At 39.4% G+C, this 16,499-nt stretch overlaps 2 protein-coding genes across 3 annotated transcripts; both read right to left on the bottom strand.

Moving 5' to 3' along the window:
- LOC139971804 (carbohydrate sulfotransferase 15-like) lies at positions 1 to 8,372 on the bottom strand. Of its 2 annotated transcripts, none has more exons than XM_071978546.1 (8): positions 7,663 to 8,367; positions 6,414 to 6,749; positions 4,365 to 4,563; positions 3,634 to 3,735; positions 2,793 to 2,937; positions 2,069 to 2,237; positions 1,187 to 1,331; positions 1 to 696 (listed from the first exon to the last, which is right to left on the bottom strand). In XM_071978546.1, exons 1-8 carry the CDS (start codon positions 7,669 to 7,671, stop codon positions 503 to 505), a joined length of 1,299 nt encoding a protein of 432 aa, XP_071834647.1. In that variant the 5' UTR covers positions 7,672 to 8,367; the 3' UTR covers positions 1 to 502. The 2 variants fall into 2 exon arrangements, with proteins under 2 accessions (XP_071834647.1, XP_071834648.1); XM_071978547.1 differs by having other exon boundaries at positions 484 to 696; positions 1,187 to 1,255; positions 7,663 to 8,372.
- A 719-nt stretch (positions 8,373 to 9,091) lies between these two features.
- On the bottom strand, positions 9,092 to 14,554 carry LOC139971099 (cyclin-dependent kinase 2 homolog). The gene is made up of 3 exons (XM_071977298.1): positions 13,486 to 14,554; positions 12,781 to 12,931; positions 9,092 to 12,011 (listed from the first exon to the last, which is right to left on the bottom strand). Exons 1-3 carry the CDS (start codon positions 13,978 to 13,980, stop codon positions 11,425 to 11,427), a joined length of 1,233 nt encoding a protein of 410 aa, XP_071833399.1. The 5' UTR covers positions 13,981 to 14,554; the 3' UTR covers positions 9,092 to 11,424.
- Between the last annotated feature and the right edge of the window lie 1,945 nt (positions 14,555 to 16,499).

Below are 16,499 nucleotides of genomic sequence, written 5' to 3'. Positions count from 1 at the left end.
ATATATATATATATATATATATATATATATATATAAAACAAAGTAAATATGTTTTTGTTAACAAATCTATGGTTTCCGGACAAATCTTATCTCATACGGATGACATTAGTAATCATGTCGGTAGGATATATGTGTGAAGTTCCGGCTCCCGTTTTCCGCCCGAACTCACGTAATGCTTAAACCGCCGCTATATCTTAGACGTTTCATTGGCTCGCTACATCAAAATCGTTCATTCGCGTAACGTCTAACAGAGCCCGTATACATGACTCTCTAATCGGGCACTGCCCTCTTTATGATTGATGAATGTGGTGGCGTCCTATCGGTGACAACCTGATAGATTATTTTTTGGTTTGAATAGGACTTTGTCCACGTTCAAACAAAAATGAAAATACATGGAAATCAACCTCTCCTCACCAGCCTTCCCCCAACCTTGCAAGGAGCACTAGGAGGACCGAAGAATCAAAGCAGTTATAAATAAGCAATGCCGTCAGATTGGGATCGGTTACTCGACATCGTCCCAAAGAAACCGATTATCCTGCATGATATTAGCCAATTCTTCATTAAATGGGGCGACGAAATTCCTGATAACTTGCTTAATCCTGTAAGGTTGAGCACCAACTATTCTGTAGCTATGTTGGTTGGTATGGCGACTGAGCTGTCGACATATCGGGAATATCGAAGACTTTGGAAGAGGATCTGAAGGAAGATTGTAGGTAAATAAATTAACTTAAAAACATTCCTTGCAAATTTGCCAGTAATTATATTTCATATTTAACTGCAATTATGCATATTCATGATTTCATATGGTTGTAGTTATTACGGAATTCTCAAACTAGGCTACTTTATTAACTATACATATTGTGTTGGGTTGGAACTTTGTGTAAGTTTTATACTACGCCACGTAATAGTTACGCCATACTAGACACCCCTTTGTATGTAGAAATAAAAGTGACTTACCTCCAGTTGCGGAAAGTGTTATTAAATGGAGTATATTTTGTGTCCCACAAATTCTGTGTACTGTTTGTGTTTACGTGTTATGCTAGCGTATTATCCTTACATGTTACCTAGGTTATATATTATGCTTTCAGGCTCGAGTATTTGGTGGATAGATTAAGCGTAAACTGCAGCTATATATATCAAATACAGTAGGTCATTTTAGAATACATATTTTTCTGTTATGACTCACCCAATTCCAGAAATTTGTATATTTGCGGTAGAATTTGTTTACAAGATGTTTGCCAATCTTCCATGCGAACTAGAAATAATTGGTCGCGAGAGAAATATTTGAGAAACTCTTCCACGAAGACAGAATAGAAACTTAATCGAATTCTCTGAAATAAATCGAAAAATCAGAGCTTTTTCTTTGCTTCGGTGAAATAACATCGTGTATTGCTATATGTTATTCTGGCAGATAATAAGTAACATCACAATTACGATTGAAAAGGAGACTAATGCCAAGACAGAATAGTTCAGATAGATCTACTTGGGAGAAGATGAGGACACAAGTTGATCTAAAGGTCTTAGTAATTGAGTTATTAGCGTAACCAGCCCAGTATAGAGCCGCAAGGACCACCGGCCCGCCCCCCCCCCCCTCTCGTACACGTTTTGATCGTTAACACCTCCCTGTTGGCACCGACGAAAAGGTCTGCTTACGTCACTGATAACGTCACAGAGAGCCTATATGCTAGTTGGGCATAATGCATATTCCAACTGAGCATAATAATTATATTTAAGTCATCATATATAAGTCATCATATATAAGTCACTACACACAAGTCACACAGGGGGGGATGCTGCCCCCAACGAGCATACTACTTTGCACTACCCCCCCCCCCACTCTCATATCTGCCACCATGCATCCATGTTAAACAAGTTATAGGACACGAGTAGTATGTTGTAAATTGTAAGCGCCCCTCCATAAGTTGCTGGTATTCCCTCTTACTCAGACTTCCTGTCTATACTGGCCTGAGGTCACATGCGGATATACGTCATAAACTGTAAATATGAGATCATATTTCGAGACCCAGCGAACATATGCAAATCATTCTACTGATAAGTATATACTCACCGTAAAAGGGTAGTCCTTCGGTCTCTTTTGTCTCTCAAAGATACATTCTCTTTGGGTGCTCCGGTTAAAACATTCTCTAAGTAAGGATATCCCCTCATGAACCATCTGTTCATATTCAGTCACAGATTTCTTGCTTGTGGGCTGAAAGGCCAGATACTCAGAGTACATTCTGTTATTACAAGGGACGCGGATAGAGAGAGAAACATAAAATAGTTGGACGCAGTAGAATTGTGTTAGTAAAATGGTAAGATCAAATGTCGTAAGTGTATAAATGGCAACATCAGAGACTTTTCCCACGCGTTAAAAACAAAGGGATAGTGAGTCAGTGTTGCCACGTGTATGACGTCACCGATATGGGTCATTTCAAGAGGACCAGCTAAGCTGAGACATTCATGTTGTCCTCATAACACGTAAAACCAATTTTGTCTTTTACTATTGAATTTGAAGACAGTAGTTTGAAGCGGTTGCCTTTTCTATCTCGAAACATCAATTGTGATTTAAACATGTTCTACAATAGGATACTATGCGAGTAAACAGTTTCGTAAACGATACACAATTGAAATCAGCTTCTCAGAAGAAAAAAACTTTTGCCTCAAATTCACGTTTGGTGCAAAACATGTCAATTTCAAATGTTGTTATCTCGGAGATACATAGGAACTGCATTCAATTTCAACAGGATATTTAGAACATGGTCCTTTTTAATCAGCCATAGAAACTAATTTACCTATTCGATGGTTCTCGGAGAGATACAATGAATTTGGCGTTTGGTAAAATACTGGCGATGATCTTCATAGTGCTGGGAGTTTTGTCCATACTTGGTAGTTTATTCCATAACAGATTTTCCCAGAATGTAGACGCAGAACCATCACCTACAGCAAATATATGTTCGGTAAACGATAAGAGCCTTTCATTTGGATCTGGGGACCGCCTTTCTTTGTCTGTATTCTTTTGAAGTTCAGAATGATTTACAAATGAAATATGATATAGAAGATTACTACTTAAGTTACTATTGTCAAACCTCTTTTACTGCTGTGCAACTTCCTTGTTCTTTTCTGACACAGAGAAGTTTATTGCTTGATTCAACTCCTCTCTCCCCTCCTCCCTCCCCTCCCCTCCCCACTCCCTCCCCTGCAAGTTGAGTGTTTTGCAATACTTAGGCCAATTCTTATCTGGACTTATTTACATAAATTGAGCATCCGTGGGTAAACATACACAAGAGAAGCACCTGGCTCTGTTTAAGACGATTCGAATTCACTCTTTGAGGAGGGAGAAACATTAGTTACTGGCATTTACATATACCACTTTGTTTATTGCAATTGCGTCCTCACACCCCACCGCCACCACACCCCACCAACACCCAACTTCATACACACTGAAATAACTTCTAGTTTGAAGCTTAATACTTCTGACCAATACCACATAACTTTCTGATACTCTGTTACACAAGCGGTAAGGGAATAATTTAAAGGTAACGGACGTTACTTACACAATCCGTAGGAAGCTATTAGCAGCTCCCTGCACTATCCTTTACCCAGAAAATATGAATTATTATTATATCAACTCACCAACAATCATCTTGGTCGCTTTCTTATCGTATCTTGCTCTCACGAGTTCTTTACGTATGTTTATTGTGCGTTGATACATATAACCTCTTAACTTCAAAGACCCTATATAGAGAAACAGAAAAGAAAAAACAGAAAAGGACATATTATCAATAACACGAACAGAAGGACCAGGATCGTTACCAATACTTAACAGGGAAATATGATATGGATTCTGGAAGGGTGGGAGGTGGGAGGGGGATGGATGTAAGGGAGTGAGGGGAATAACTTTCCTGATGAAAGACGGTCATATATATTACAGGTTACTTGTTATAGTACTAAAGAGAAGTATCTTATAGTGCAGTAGTTTACATTTTACCTATACAGTACATGTGTTCAAACATCATTTATGGAACATTTTGCGCTCTAAACCTATAACACAACCCTTTGAGTATAACACAACAAGACACATCGAAAAATGATAACATGCCATATCACGCGATGTAATCTAACGTGCGTTCTATGGCGTTCAATGTACAAGAATACCTGTGGGAAATACATGGTAAGAATTAACAGTCGCAGTCCATTACGGCTATATAACTTCGGCACTTGTATAATCGCCACCCCCACCCCCTCTCTACCGGGCTTTGTATGGCATTCCCCCTATTTCAAACTACCCCCAATCGCAGCCACATTCCTCTTAAACCAAGAATGTGACCACCCATATTTATTATTTACAAATATGCCATGTTTACCTTTGATCATTCCTCTTGTCCACCAATGAGGTTCTTTTTGAGCTGCCGCCACCTGAGGATGCTGGGAAATCTTGGACCAGATGTCTGTGGTACCACACTTCGGCATCCCAGCAAGAAAGAAGTACGGAAGACAGTAAAGCTTACCGTCTATCATATAACAGGGATTTTTATATCGAGACAAAAGTTCATTTTGTAACTCCTGTCGAGGTGAAAGAGAACGCATTGGTTTGATTAAAAAATTAAAATTAAAATATGATTTACACCACAGAAATGCAACTGGCTGTAAGAGTTATATCCCTGCTTCAGGGTGCATTTTTGAGCTGGGTTGTAGCTTCAGATTATTCTGACCAAATCATAGCAATAATTCATATATATTCATACATAATCGGATAACACTCAATCTAGTAGCTACTTGTTTGTTCCTACTTAATCAAGTACAGCACAAATTTAGTTTTTCATTGACAAACGCATTTCATTTTCTTGTGATGCGATCATGTGGAATAAGAAACAGGTTATGTTTTCATGTATCTTTATCTTTCCTATAAGAGTCACGTACATGATACCACAATAACGTGACAATTTGAACCAGGGATATAACGGGGGAGGGGAGGGTCAGGGGCGGCGATCTGTTTCAAATATTGAGGGGGGGGGGCATTTGCTTGGATGCAGGCGAATTACTATCAAAGCGGAGCGCCACCATTGGTTGGCGCGCAGCGTACAAGAAAATTTCTGGTTTTGATAGCCCCCCAGATCACCGTAAATGGCACTTCTCGGGCTTGAAAATGACCAACCAAATGTACACTTTTGCCTGAGAACCAAGTTTTTCCTAATAGTTTTTTTTTCATTCATAACCTTTTTTCAAGATTGTCACCAGTCACACATCATGTTCGACCTCATTGCATCTCTTGTGGATCATTGCTTTTGTAGGTAATTCTGCGTAACGCCCCACAATACCCGTCAGCCCCACTTTTCAAGGTTTTAAGCCCATTATTTGTTCAGAATTTGAATAACCAATATAGAACCCCCCCCCCTCAACCCCTAACAGACCGGTCAAAATTGCACGAGTAGAGGGAAGTATGATGAAGAATGTTGGTCAAGGAATTTTCGAAAATTCAGACACAGTTAAATTATTGGTGTACAAATATTAAAACCTCTTATAACGGCTACTATAAAGCTTCGATATCATAGAAAATACCCAAAAAATATGCTCGAGGGGGAGGGCGGTCTCCACCCTTCACCCCCCCCCCCCGCCTCTTGGGTACGCACCTACGGTTAGAAATCTTGTAGGAAACAGGCCAAAATGGAAACCCAGTGAACCCATATCGATGTGGATCATTAATGATTGTACGTACATACACTCATACACAAGATGCAAACCAAATTTCATTACGGATGCGGTCCGTCTAGCTATTCATTTCGAGAAAAAAAGTAAAAACTACTTTCGGTCATATATAGTAACAAATTGTGGCACGGTTAGACAGGCGCTTTGCGAGGAATTTGCCAAGGGAGGGGCAAAGCTTGTACCCAGACTTTCTAAGCGTAGCGCCACCATGAGTTGGCGCGAAGCGCAAAAGAAAATTTTGGCCGAAAATGCCTCCCAGATCGCTGGAAATGGCACTTCCCAGGCCTTGTAAGTTGCATCTAAGCATTTTCTATTTTGAAATTACTAGCGATATCATAAAAAAATACAAAACATATGCTTAAAAAAACTATGCCACCAAATATTGGGGGGATATTAGATACTATATCCCCCCACCTAAAATATTGGGGGGACATGTCCCCCCGTCCCCCCCCCCCCCACGATCGCCGCCCATGGGGAGGGTTGTTGGTCCTTACAACCTATAGATAGCTGGTTTTGTGTCTTTTTTAATGTCAATTGTCCGCTAATTACAACTTTCGTGGCTAGAAGAAACATTTCATAATGTTCGCATGAAAATCATTTTGCAACTATTTAACTGCGTGGCCTAAACGGAATTGATTAGATCATGCCAGTAATCACGTTGCTTTTATATGTTCAATATGTATGTCTATTCATGAAAATCAACTTACCTGTGGGTACCATCCATAAAATGTTTCAATGTTCCCATGTTGGTCCCAAGCTAGAGATATCCCTCCATCTTCACTTCTTAGGACATTCTCGTTTAATTCGAGTCTCTCTTCTGTATGCTCAGATTCGTGGTAATTTATTCGCTCATTTTTTGTCGAATTAGTGATCATGGGAACCAATGTCGTTCCGAGCATTCCATCTGTGGATTTCCCTGTCGTTATCTCCTGATTAGAATACTGCCCTCTATTCGCAACGGGTGTCTGAAGCATGCGCAGTTTGGTAGATATGTATGAAATGGCAAGAAGGGTAGCAGTAGCAAGAATCAGAATGATATGTTTCTGAAATGAAATATGTTAGAGAATAACAAAATCATTAAGGTACAATTTTAATTTAAGAAAATCGAAATAAAGTAGGCCTACAGGGCTACGTAAGAGTTGTAAGCTCATGTGCGGCTGTAAGGATCAGCAACTCTATGCATTACTTCTCTCCATGGTCTGTCTTATTTAACTTGGAAAACTCATTTCTTTATAACACTATAAATTCAACATTTGATATGAAGCTATTAATTTAACATTTGATGTGAAGCTATAATGAAGCAAAACAACTTGCAATATATATCTTTTGCTCGTTCAATTCATTATGGGTGATGTTTCCTTGTGGCAGTGAACCTCTTTTAATGCAACTTTTGTGTCTGAATATGTTTGCATGTTCGGATTTAAGATATACTTAATTTGAAAAATTATGTATTCCTTTTACAGTGAAGAATTTTGAGAAATTATTAATCGAACAAAATCTTTTTAGCTCGGTCCCACCTCTCTCCCACCAAAGACGGAAAAAAGTACCCCTGCGGATATGTAGTTTTGGTACAAAAAGAAAGTTATGGTCCACAACCTCTGACCTGCTTACATTAACGGTGAGAGAGGCTGACATTCGAAAACGTAATTTCGGGTAGGCTATCTTTGCATGCCATCCAATATACATGGTAATTTACGAATATGAAGATGTGCAGTCCAATTATCTTCTGTTGTGGTCAGTCTTCTCTCTTGTTAACTTTGTTAAGATTTCCTGGCTACTGTAACAGGGATTTGTAACTTTCTGACGTAAATTATGATTACGCAATTCATTAGAATATTTCTTCAAAGCATTAACAAGAGGAAAATTGCCATTATATGGAGCTATAACCCCAGATGAACGGATACCTGATGTCATTTAACGCATTTGAACAAAAATCAGAAAATTGACATTTCTTACCCTTTTCATGATTCTTCGACGGTTTCGCTGGCCTGGTTAATTAAAACCACAATTCACCGGGTTATTACGGGATGACGTCAGAAACACAGTCTCTCGAAGCAAACCTGTGGAACAGTTTAAATCCTGACAGTATAACGCAATTCCGTTAGGCTGTCTCGTTGGTAACTTCAAAGACACCGTTCTCTAAAATTACATAAGTCTTGAGTAAAACATAGAGAACTTGTCACGTCGAGTAAGTTGAAATAAATCGCCAGTTTCGATCCCAGAACACCTAATTAGTCCTAATATACAAAACAATGAGCATGTACGAGTATAGGCCTGTATTAGTTTGGTAGCGTGGAATCAAGCTGTACGGTAAACACGTACAACCATAGCCCAATACATTTGTACAGTACATCGACCAGAGAACTATTATTTACCATTGTACAATAATGCACCTGCCTATTCATCTATTAAGTGTTTACTTATGCAGTGAGAGTAAACTTGGTTCTTGCAACCTCTCTAGTTAGCAAATCAACGCCGGGAAATCGACTTTGGAGGGTAATTTAACACGAAGAGAGACAATGTGTCATATCCAATTGATGACGTAACGGGACAGTCGGACAACTGTGACCCAAATAACTCGTTAGCTGTCGCTTTGCTATAAGAAATGGGCCCGGAGGAGTGGGCAGTTTAGGAAACAAAGAACAGATTTTTCATTTAGGGGTCTTCCAGAATGAAAACTATCACGATGAGTAATATAGGTCTATAATATAGGTATATATACATACATGTATAGGCGTAGGAGGCACGTGGAGGGGGGGGGGAGGGGTGCCAAGCGCGCGAAAGTTTGGTTATATTTTTCGGGCAAGTAGTTACAGCCCCCCCCCCCCCAAATCAAATCGGGCTCCTACGCATACATGCTACGATATTGTTTAGACCTAGCGGTGTCGGGATGGGAAAGGGATGGTTAGCGGACTAGAGGTGTCGTCACCCAGTAGTACATGGGAATATCAGAGGCGTAGATACTATGGTATTTCTGAATGGGCGAGGGTGATTAATGGTTTCTAAGGGTGAGTCTTGGTGAGGATCCAGGAAGATGAGGCCCTGTAAATACACTGTATTTCAGATAGTAGCTTGGTTCTCTCGAGTAAAGATGTTTAAGCCAGCACAAAGGAGAACTTTCTCTGAAATCTCATTGGAATGTATATCCTTGTTTTCTTTGCGTGGTAGGGGAGTTTTAGAAGCACAAAAAATACACCTTGGTAAAGCACACATCACGGGAAAAGAAATCACAAGCTAGAGAAAACGTCCTGCCCCCCCCCCGCCCTCCCCCCTCCAACGATACATCAGTGAACCAATTTTTTGGGCAGGGAATTCAATTATAAATATCATTTGAGGAAAATTGAGAATCGAGAAGAAAACAAAATATGACAAACCACACTGAAACTTCGATAAAATGTAGAAAAAAATTGTTCCAAAATATACACACAAAAAATAGCAAGCTAACAACAGTTGTAGAAGAATCTAATAATATATCAGTATATACACGCAAACAAGATGATAACTTGAATGATCGAGGTGAAACGTTAAGTCATAGTTGTTTTTTTCCTTTCAAATTCTAAAGTATTGATTAGCACAACCTTGCGATTAGAACTAATTATATGCATCGGAGTGCACAATTTGGTTTCTTAAAGGACCCCCCAACCCCACATGGGAGTCACGTTGTTGTAACGACCCCACAGCCATACCCATCTGTCCTCAAAATGTTTGATCCGCCTACAGCACGTCCATAAATGTTGATGCCCCTAGAAAAATTTGTAGACGAAAACAAAGTTAATAAAGGCGTTAAAAATAATAATAAAAATCCTCATTGGTATCTGGCCCTTTGCATTACAAATCTGTCCCAAACAGGTGATTACTCATAACTCTCTCAATTAACATTACTTTCCCACCCTCCTTATAAGTGTTAGTTGGTTACGTTTGAGTTCTCTAAATTATATCAGACATTTTATATTTTACGACAGTTGGCATTGGTATATACAGGTCAATGTAACTCAAGACAACAAATTCTTGATGAAGGCCATTATCTGACATAAGCAGATGTGAAGAATATAGTGATGCATTCAACAGAGAACCATCTAATATAAATTTAGAAAAATGCAAGAAATGTTTACCATTTTATGAAATAGTTTCATTTTCTATAGCTATACTCATTCCATAATGGTTTCACCGCATTGTATATATACATGGAGTACCTTTTTTTCGTCGGCTGGTGCCGGAAGTTTCTCTTCATCGATGATTATTCCTCAGATTCTAAGTTTATGAATCATTAACTAAGCAGCATAAATATGAATATTTAACGTATACATCGTAAGGGTAGTTCGCCCACCCACTCTATTTGTTTTGTACTATTGGAAAAACATGTGAACACGATAAAGTTATGTAAAGTTCAATTTTGTAAGATTTCTTTTGTTAATTGAAAAACGGTTAGTACTATCTATTTCATTCTTAAAAATATTTTAATGATTTCTCGTTCTGATATCTTTCATTTCAGAAGAATATTGCAATAATAAAACTACTTATACAACAGCAATCCTTGATTTTTTTTCTTTTAAATTCTTGTCTTCCACCTCCCCCCACCCCCTTCAGGATAAATGAGGCACATTATCAGAATCCCATGGTCAAATCCTGTGGTCACTTTGGAACAGAATCAGACTAATTACATTTGGCTTGCTGATTGAGCTCAGTTATTTTCAGTGATTTCTCGAAAGGCAATTCGCTTCAGTTTCACCTTATTTGATCTGTATCTGAAAAAAGATTTATGGTTTAATCACTCCTGTTCAGATTCACAAGTATTTTGGCCAAAAAAAAAAAACAGTAAAGAGTTCGAGCAGACCTGCTTCTAATCAATATACAAATAATTTTAAACTTCTCTAGTAAAACTTTTAAAGGAAAATTGAATTTATACAAACAATCTGTTTCCTGAGATTAAAATGACAAAATTGGCCCCAATTTTTTTTTTCCCTCTCAAATTGTTAATGTGGTACCTATATATAATTATTTGTTTGGTAAAAATAAGCTACAGTGAACAAGCATTATTATTATTTACGGAATGTAGTCTATATCACACCTGCACCAGGCACAGGTCTTTGTACAGAAGTACAGCTAGTAGTGCTCAGTATGATATGCATTTCAAATATCAAAATTGCACAGTAATTTGTAATGCCACTATGTACCTAAACAGCATGCAAAAATGTTCATGTTTTCCATTTGAAATTCAACAGCTCCCTTACCCTTACAGAAAGACACAGATTATGTGGGCCACTTGCACTACCCGACTAGGCTGATTGGAATACAAGTAGTGAATACAGTGATGTAACTACGTAAGTAAAGTCTGCAAAGAGGTGAGGGAAATTCAACTCTGCTCTCAACTTGTGAACTATCCGGTTATAAAACTTGAAATGACTTATAATATTGTGTCGTTAATAAAGTCTCTCTTTTTGCTGATACAAATTAAAGGAACTCTTATTGCATTTTATCCATGTCAATGGAGTAACACCAGTAAAGACCATTGCCTCCCCATATCAGCCTAACTATTCCTTCATTATTTATCAGCAAGAGAGATGGGTAATGCTTTGGATGAGAACAGACAATGCTCCCTATAGTTCAGCCCAAAATAACAATTTTCTTCATGGTCCCTTCGTGGCAAATGTAGCTGAATCGCACACCTCAAAAGTTGATCTCAGACAGTACCTATAAGTATACCATGATACCAGACATCTAATCCGATATTTTCACTGATCCCTTCCTCATTATGAAATTCCGAGTAGTTTTCATCCTCACTGATGCTCTTCTGACTAACGCGCTCCCGACCTCTTTGGCGCCCTCTGTCTTCTCCCGGAGGCTCGGTAACCTATTCACGGCGGATTTTCGCTTAGGCGGAGCTTCCGTTGGATCGTAACGGAGAGATGAACTGCGTTTTCGCTTGCCGAGTTTCCCCGTCGAAGAGGCGACGGACGTATCCGCAAGAGAGCTTTGACTACCTGCTTTATCGGTCCGTCTGACGAGGCGTATACTGGCCAATATTTGGGCGACGCTGGATGTTGGTGGGCGTTTTCCAGGGATCAATTGTAGCATCCTTCGGACGAGACTTCGTAGGGCGGGGCTACTCTGTCGGTAGAGCTGTTGATCTACATCGATACTGGAATTTCCGTGGAGGAATTTGCCCAAAGGTATCGGAGCGTATCCAGGATATTGCAGAAAAGGTGCTACAATGGGGTTCTCTGGGTCGTTTGCTTTGGCGTTGCTCTCAGTCTTTGGTTCGGGAGGTAGTAGAGTTTGCTCGGCGATAGCAATGAACAACAAACCTTTAATAAAAAAAATTGAAGAAATTGAAAAAGAGATGCAACTCAATGAAGATCTCAAATTTTTTATTCCTAGACTGAGAGATAAGATACAAATGGAAGGAAAAATAATATCAGCAAACTTGTTGTTAGTATATAAAAAAAATGGCTCTGCTGAAACTGGAATATTGTTGAAGATGGCTTTTTGGGGTCTGCCAAAAATTATCTGCTAAAGTTCATCGATAGATCGACAAACATGTTTTCTTCAATGGGATCAGGGATCGGGGGAGCAGGGGAGTAAACAAACCTGCATGATGCCAATTCTTGATCCCCTACAGTCCCACTCTCCTAACATCCTCATTGTTTACTCTCTTAGTATCTGCATTCCTGTGTGTACCCATATATACTGACACACCAGTGAAACTGCGACAGTGATTGAGGTAGAATCTTTGACTTAATTTTTCCAGGAGTTCCAAATTCTAATTTACAGATGAAAGACCGTGCAAGATGAAAAAACTGCCTTCAAGTATTATAAATAACGATTGTTTGTGCAGCGGTAAGTAATACTCTTTTGACAAAGACAAAGTCATTTATAAAGAGAATCTTCTTTCTCGCTTAGGTCCTTCACTTGTATGTCATGGCCCTTTCCCCCCCCCCCCATCCATCCATCCCAACACCTCCTTCTCATGCACCTGTCTTGCTCATCATCGTGTCTCCATAGTAGGTGCAGGATTCATTCCTTCAGAACTTGTCTAGCAACACTCCTTGTAATCTCTCATAGTGGAAGTCTTACCTAACATAAACACATCAGCAGCTGTGTTGGTGTAATTCTTGCAGCATCTGTCCCAACTTCTTCCGAAAGCCTCTGGTGGTAGATGGTAGAGCATGCTTCTAATACGACCGCCATCAGGACGGTAGTTTTCATCGTATGGTCTGCCGCAAACCTATGATATGTTAACACAATATAATTTGTTAACCACGACGATAAATCAAAGATATCATATTTGGTCATTACCAGGTTATATTACTCAACAAATCAGCAGTTCTCCATGTAGCCTAATATCTATACAGATTCAGTTTGATTTAAACACTATTGATTATTAAAAATTGTGTTGAACATCATTGCATTACAAACAAAAGCATTGCTTGTCAGTCTCTCAGTCTCAGTTGATGCTTTATGCCATGATTAAAACCTTCTAGTAATTACAAAGACTTGGAAAACAGCAAACACCAAAAATTTCATAGCTCTTTTAGACTGAGCTTTTCCAGTCTCCTCAATAGTTTTTTTTCCTAACTAATTTCGAAGAGATATTGCTCACCAAATTATTTCCTTTTCTTGACCTTGTTTCATTCCCAGGCATACGTTGTATAAACAGGGTGCTCAATTGTGTTTGCATAAATGTGGCTCTTACTTAGAAAATGAAAAGATAAATACATTGGAAACTGAAATGATAAAATGGTCACAGAAAATAAGGAATTTGCCAAACATGATACTTGCCTGTGTGAGCCCATAATCTGTAATCTTGACAACTGCCTCCCCAGAACTGCTTTTGAGTATAAGGACACTAAATGGAGTCAATGCGTTATGTGATAAGGCATTAACGTGCAAGAAGGACACACCTTCAACAAGTTGAACCATTAAAGCTTTGCTCTCTTCAATGCCTAAAGATTCCTTCCTATTAATTATAAAGTCATTCAAAAGTTCTGTTTGTTCTTTTTCATAGTGTGACCAAACTGTACAGAGATATATCCGTCCACTCTCGACTATATCAAAAGCGTCTTTAAACTTCAATACGTTCTTGTGTTCCAGTTGGCGATATTTAATGTCTTGTCTTAATGACTCTGCTGCCAGTTTGGTTTTAGCTAAACTCTGGAAGGTAACGACTTTAGCATGTCGAACTTTCCCAACGGCACCTTTTTCTTGAACCTTCAATTCCTTGCCGAAATAGCCAGCACATAATCTCTCCAGAGGGACGTAATCCGATTGAGGCATTTTGAACCACAGTGATTGTCAATCTTTCATGCAATGGTGAAAACTCCACAAGAAAACCGTGTCCAATACTATAACCTAGGTTGATAAATTTAAGCTACCCTAGGTCTAGCAAAGTGTTGTTGAAAATCTACAGGCCTAACCTAGTTAGTATTTTAATCCATATGATCCAATCGACTACGATTTTTCACAGTTCATGGCTGGCGACTCGTGATTTATTTTAAATTTAATTGTGAATACAGGCACAAATGTAAGTAAATATGAAAATGAAATCTTCAGTTTTCTTGCAAAAATAATGCTTTTACCGAGTGCACAGCATGTCGTTGTGTTTGCATAGCAATAACTACACTCCGTCGATTATATATTAGTACATAGGCCTACAGTAAATGTGGAGTTGTTAGAGCCACCGTATAGTGTGTACACTTAGGCTTGTTGAATCATTCAAATTAACCGCTATTCATATGACGTACTATCGTTAGGTAAACATACTGGTAGACCGTTACAACGCTTCATATTGATTACTAGCCTAACCTATGTAATCCGCAGCCTCAGGGCATTGTGTTGTTGTATGTGATTAGGACTTTTGCAAGGTACACATGACAGCAATCCAGGATAATTGTATGGAACGCCAAATGGTAATAACATGATGACAGAAGAGCTTGATGTAATTCCCTATTACAGAAATTTGGACAAAGTACAACAATTCAGCTCACGTTGGCGCGCACTCACAAAAACTTTGCACAATTTGTTTCCAACAAAATGATGAACTTTTTTTTCTCGTCTTAACATGTTATACATTTTCACAACAACCGTTCTTTTCGAGATTATTCACGTGATGTGAAGTTACGTGATGTGTACGATCCAAAGTACGATCCCGTTGAGACTGCGCTTACGCAATACTGAGCTGATGCAACTGTTGCGTTTATCTTCATAAGTAGTGTCTCATATTTCATGTAACACATGTAACGAAATACGTAACATCATGATATTTTCTTCAATCTTTGCATTGTGATCTGAAATGTTCACCTCAACAGTCAGAGTTTCAACAACTTACTTTAATTCTATTTCTGATTTTCTTTCTTTCCAACCATGAACTCTCCATCGTCGTCTTCTGCGAAACATGGTTTGGCGACCAAATGGCCCCCTTAAATAGTACAACTCGAGTATTACAAACTTTCAGGGAATCATAGAGATAATAGGACAGGGAGCGGAACATATCTTTTTATTCGAAAAAAAACCCCTCTCAGCCAGTGGCGGAGCTAGGGGTATTGGTCAGGAGGGGCGAGAATGGTCTGTAGGGGCGCTTTCGACACTATCTAAGCGGAGCGCCACCACAGGTTGGCGCGTAGCGGACAGAATTTTTTTGAGTAAAGGTGCTCCCTAGATCGCCGGAAATGACCCTTTCCGGGCCTGGCTAATTTGCAGATAAACGAAGAATAAATAGGTGTCATCGCCAAATTACATCAACAAAATGTGACAAATGTCAATACCCAGTACGCATCACACTGGCGGTCCGCTGGCGTAAAAACGCTGGCGGTAAAACGCTGGAGGTCCGCCAACGGACCGATAGACATTGCTGCTTGGAAAAACCCAGCGTATTGCCGACAGCGGACCAACAGCGTATCGACGTCGTAAAAAAGCCGGCGGTTACACGCTGGAGGTCCGCCAACGGACCGATAGACATTGCTGCTTGGAAAAACCCAGCGTATTGCCGACAGCGGACCAACAGCGTATCGACGTCGTTAAAAAGCCGGCGGTTACACGCTGGAGGTCCACCAACGGACCGATAGACATTGCTGCTTGGAAAAAACCCAGTGTATTGCCGACAGCGGACCAACAGCGTATCAACGTCGTAAACGAGCCGGTGGTTTCACGCTGGGGGTCCGCCAACGGACCGATAGACATTGTTGCTTGGAAAAACCTAGCAGAATTCCAACAGCAGACCGACAGCGTAACGCCGTAGAAAATTTCCCGCAAATATTATGTTATGAAAGTCACTCAGCAATTTACACAAGTTCACATACACATTGGCCATCGGGTCTGTCCAAAATATTAAGTCTCTATGTGAAAGTTTAGTTAAAGATGAGTTTCTATTAAACTAATTTACCCGTGCTTTTTGTATATATTTGTTCCTGTGGAGAGAAAAATTAAGAATACTTGGATTTTGTGTAGTATTATAGGCCAGGTTTAGGTGCGACTGCATGGGCTTATACGTTATTAGGCAACGGCTGGTGGTCCGCTAACGGACCGATAGATATTACAGCTGGCTTGTAAGTCCAGCGGAATGTCGACAGCATTACCGCCGGAGTACCGCCGGAGGAAATATTGGATAGCTTTTGTGCAGAATTGGCGGGAAGTTACCTTACCAAACTGGCACAATTAACAGAATAATATTTTCCTAAAACCTATATTCGCCAATAACTATATAGGGTAATTAAAGATTGAGCTAACTCAAAGTAGTTAAATTTTGCTTACCATCCAATGTTATATGTATTATCATACACTACATAATATTTGAAGGG

The sequence above is a fragment of the Apostichopus japonicus genome, chromosome 8 (genome assembly GCF_037975245.1).
Source record: "Apostichopus japonicus isolate 1M-3 chromosome 8, ASM3797524v1, whole genome shotgun sequence".
NCBI classification, from domain to species: domain Eukaryota; kingdom Metazoa; phylum Echinodermata; class Holothuroidea; order Aspidochirotida; family Stichopodidae; genus Apostichopus; species Apostichopus japonicus.
This window is presented reverse-complemented; position numbering and strand designations above follow the sequence as displayed.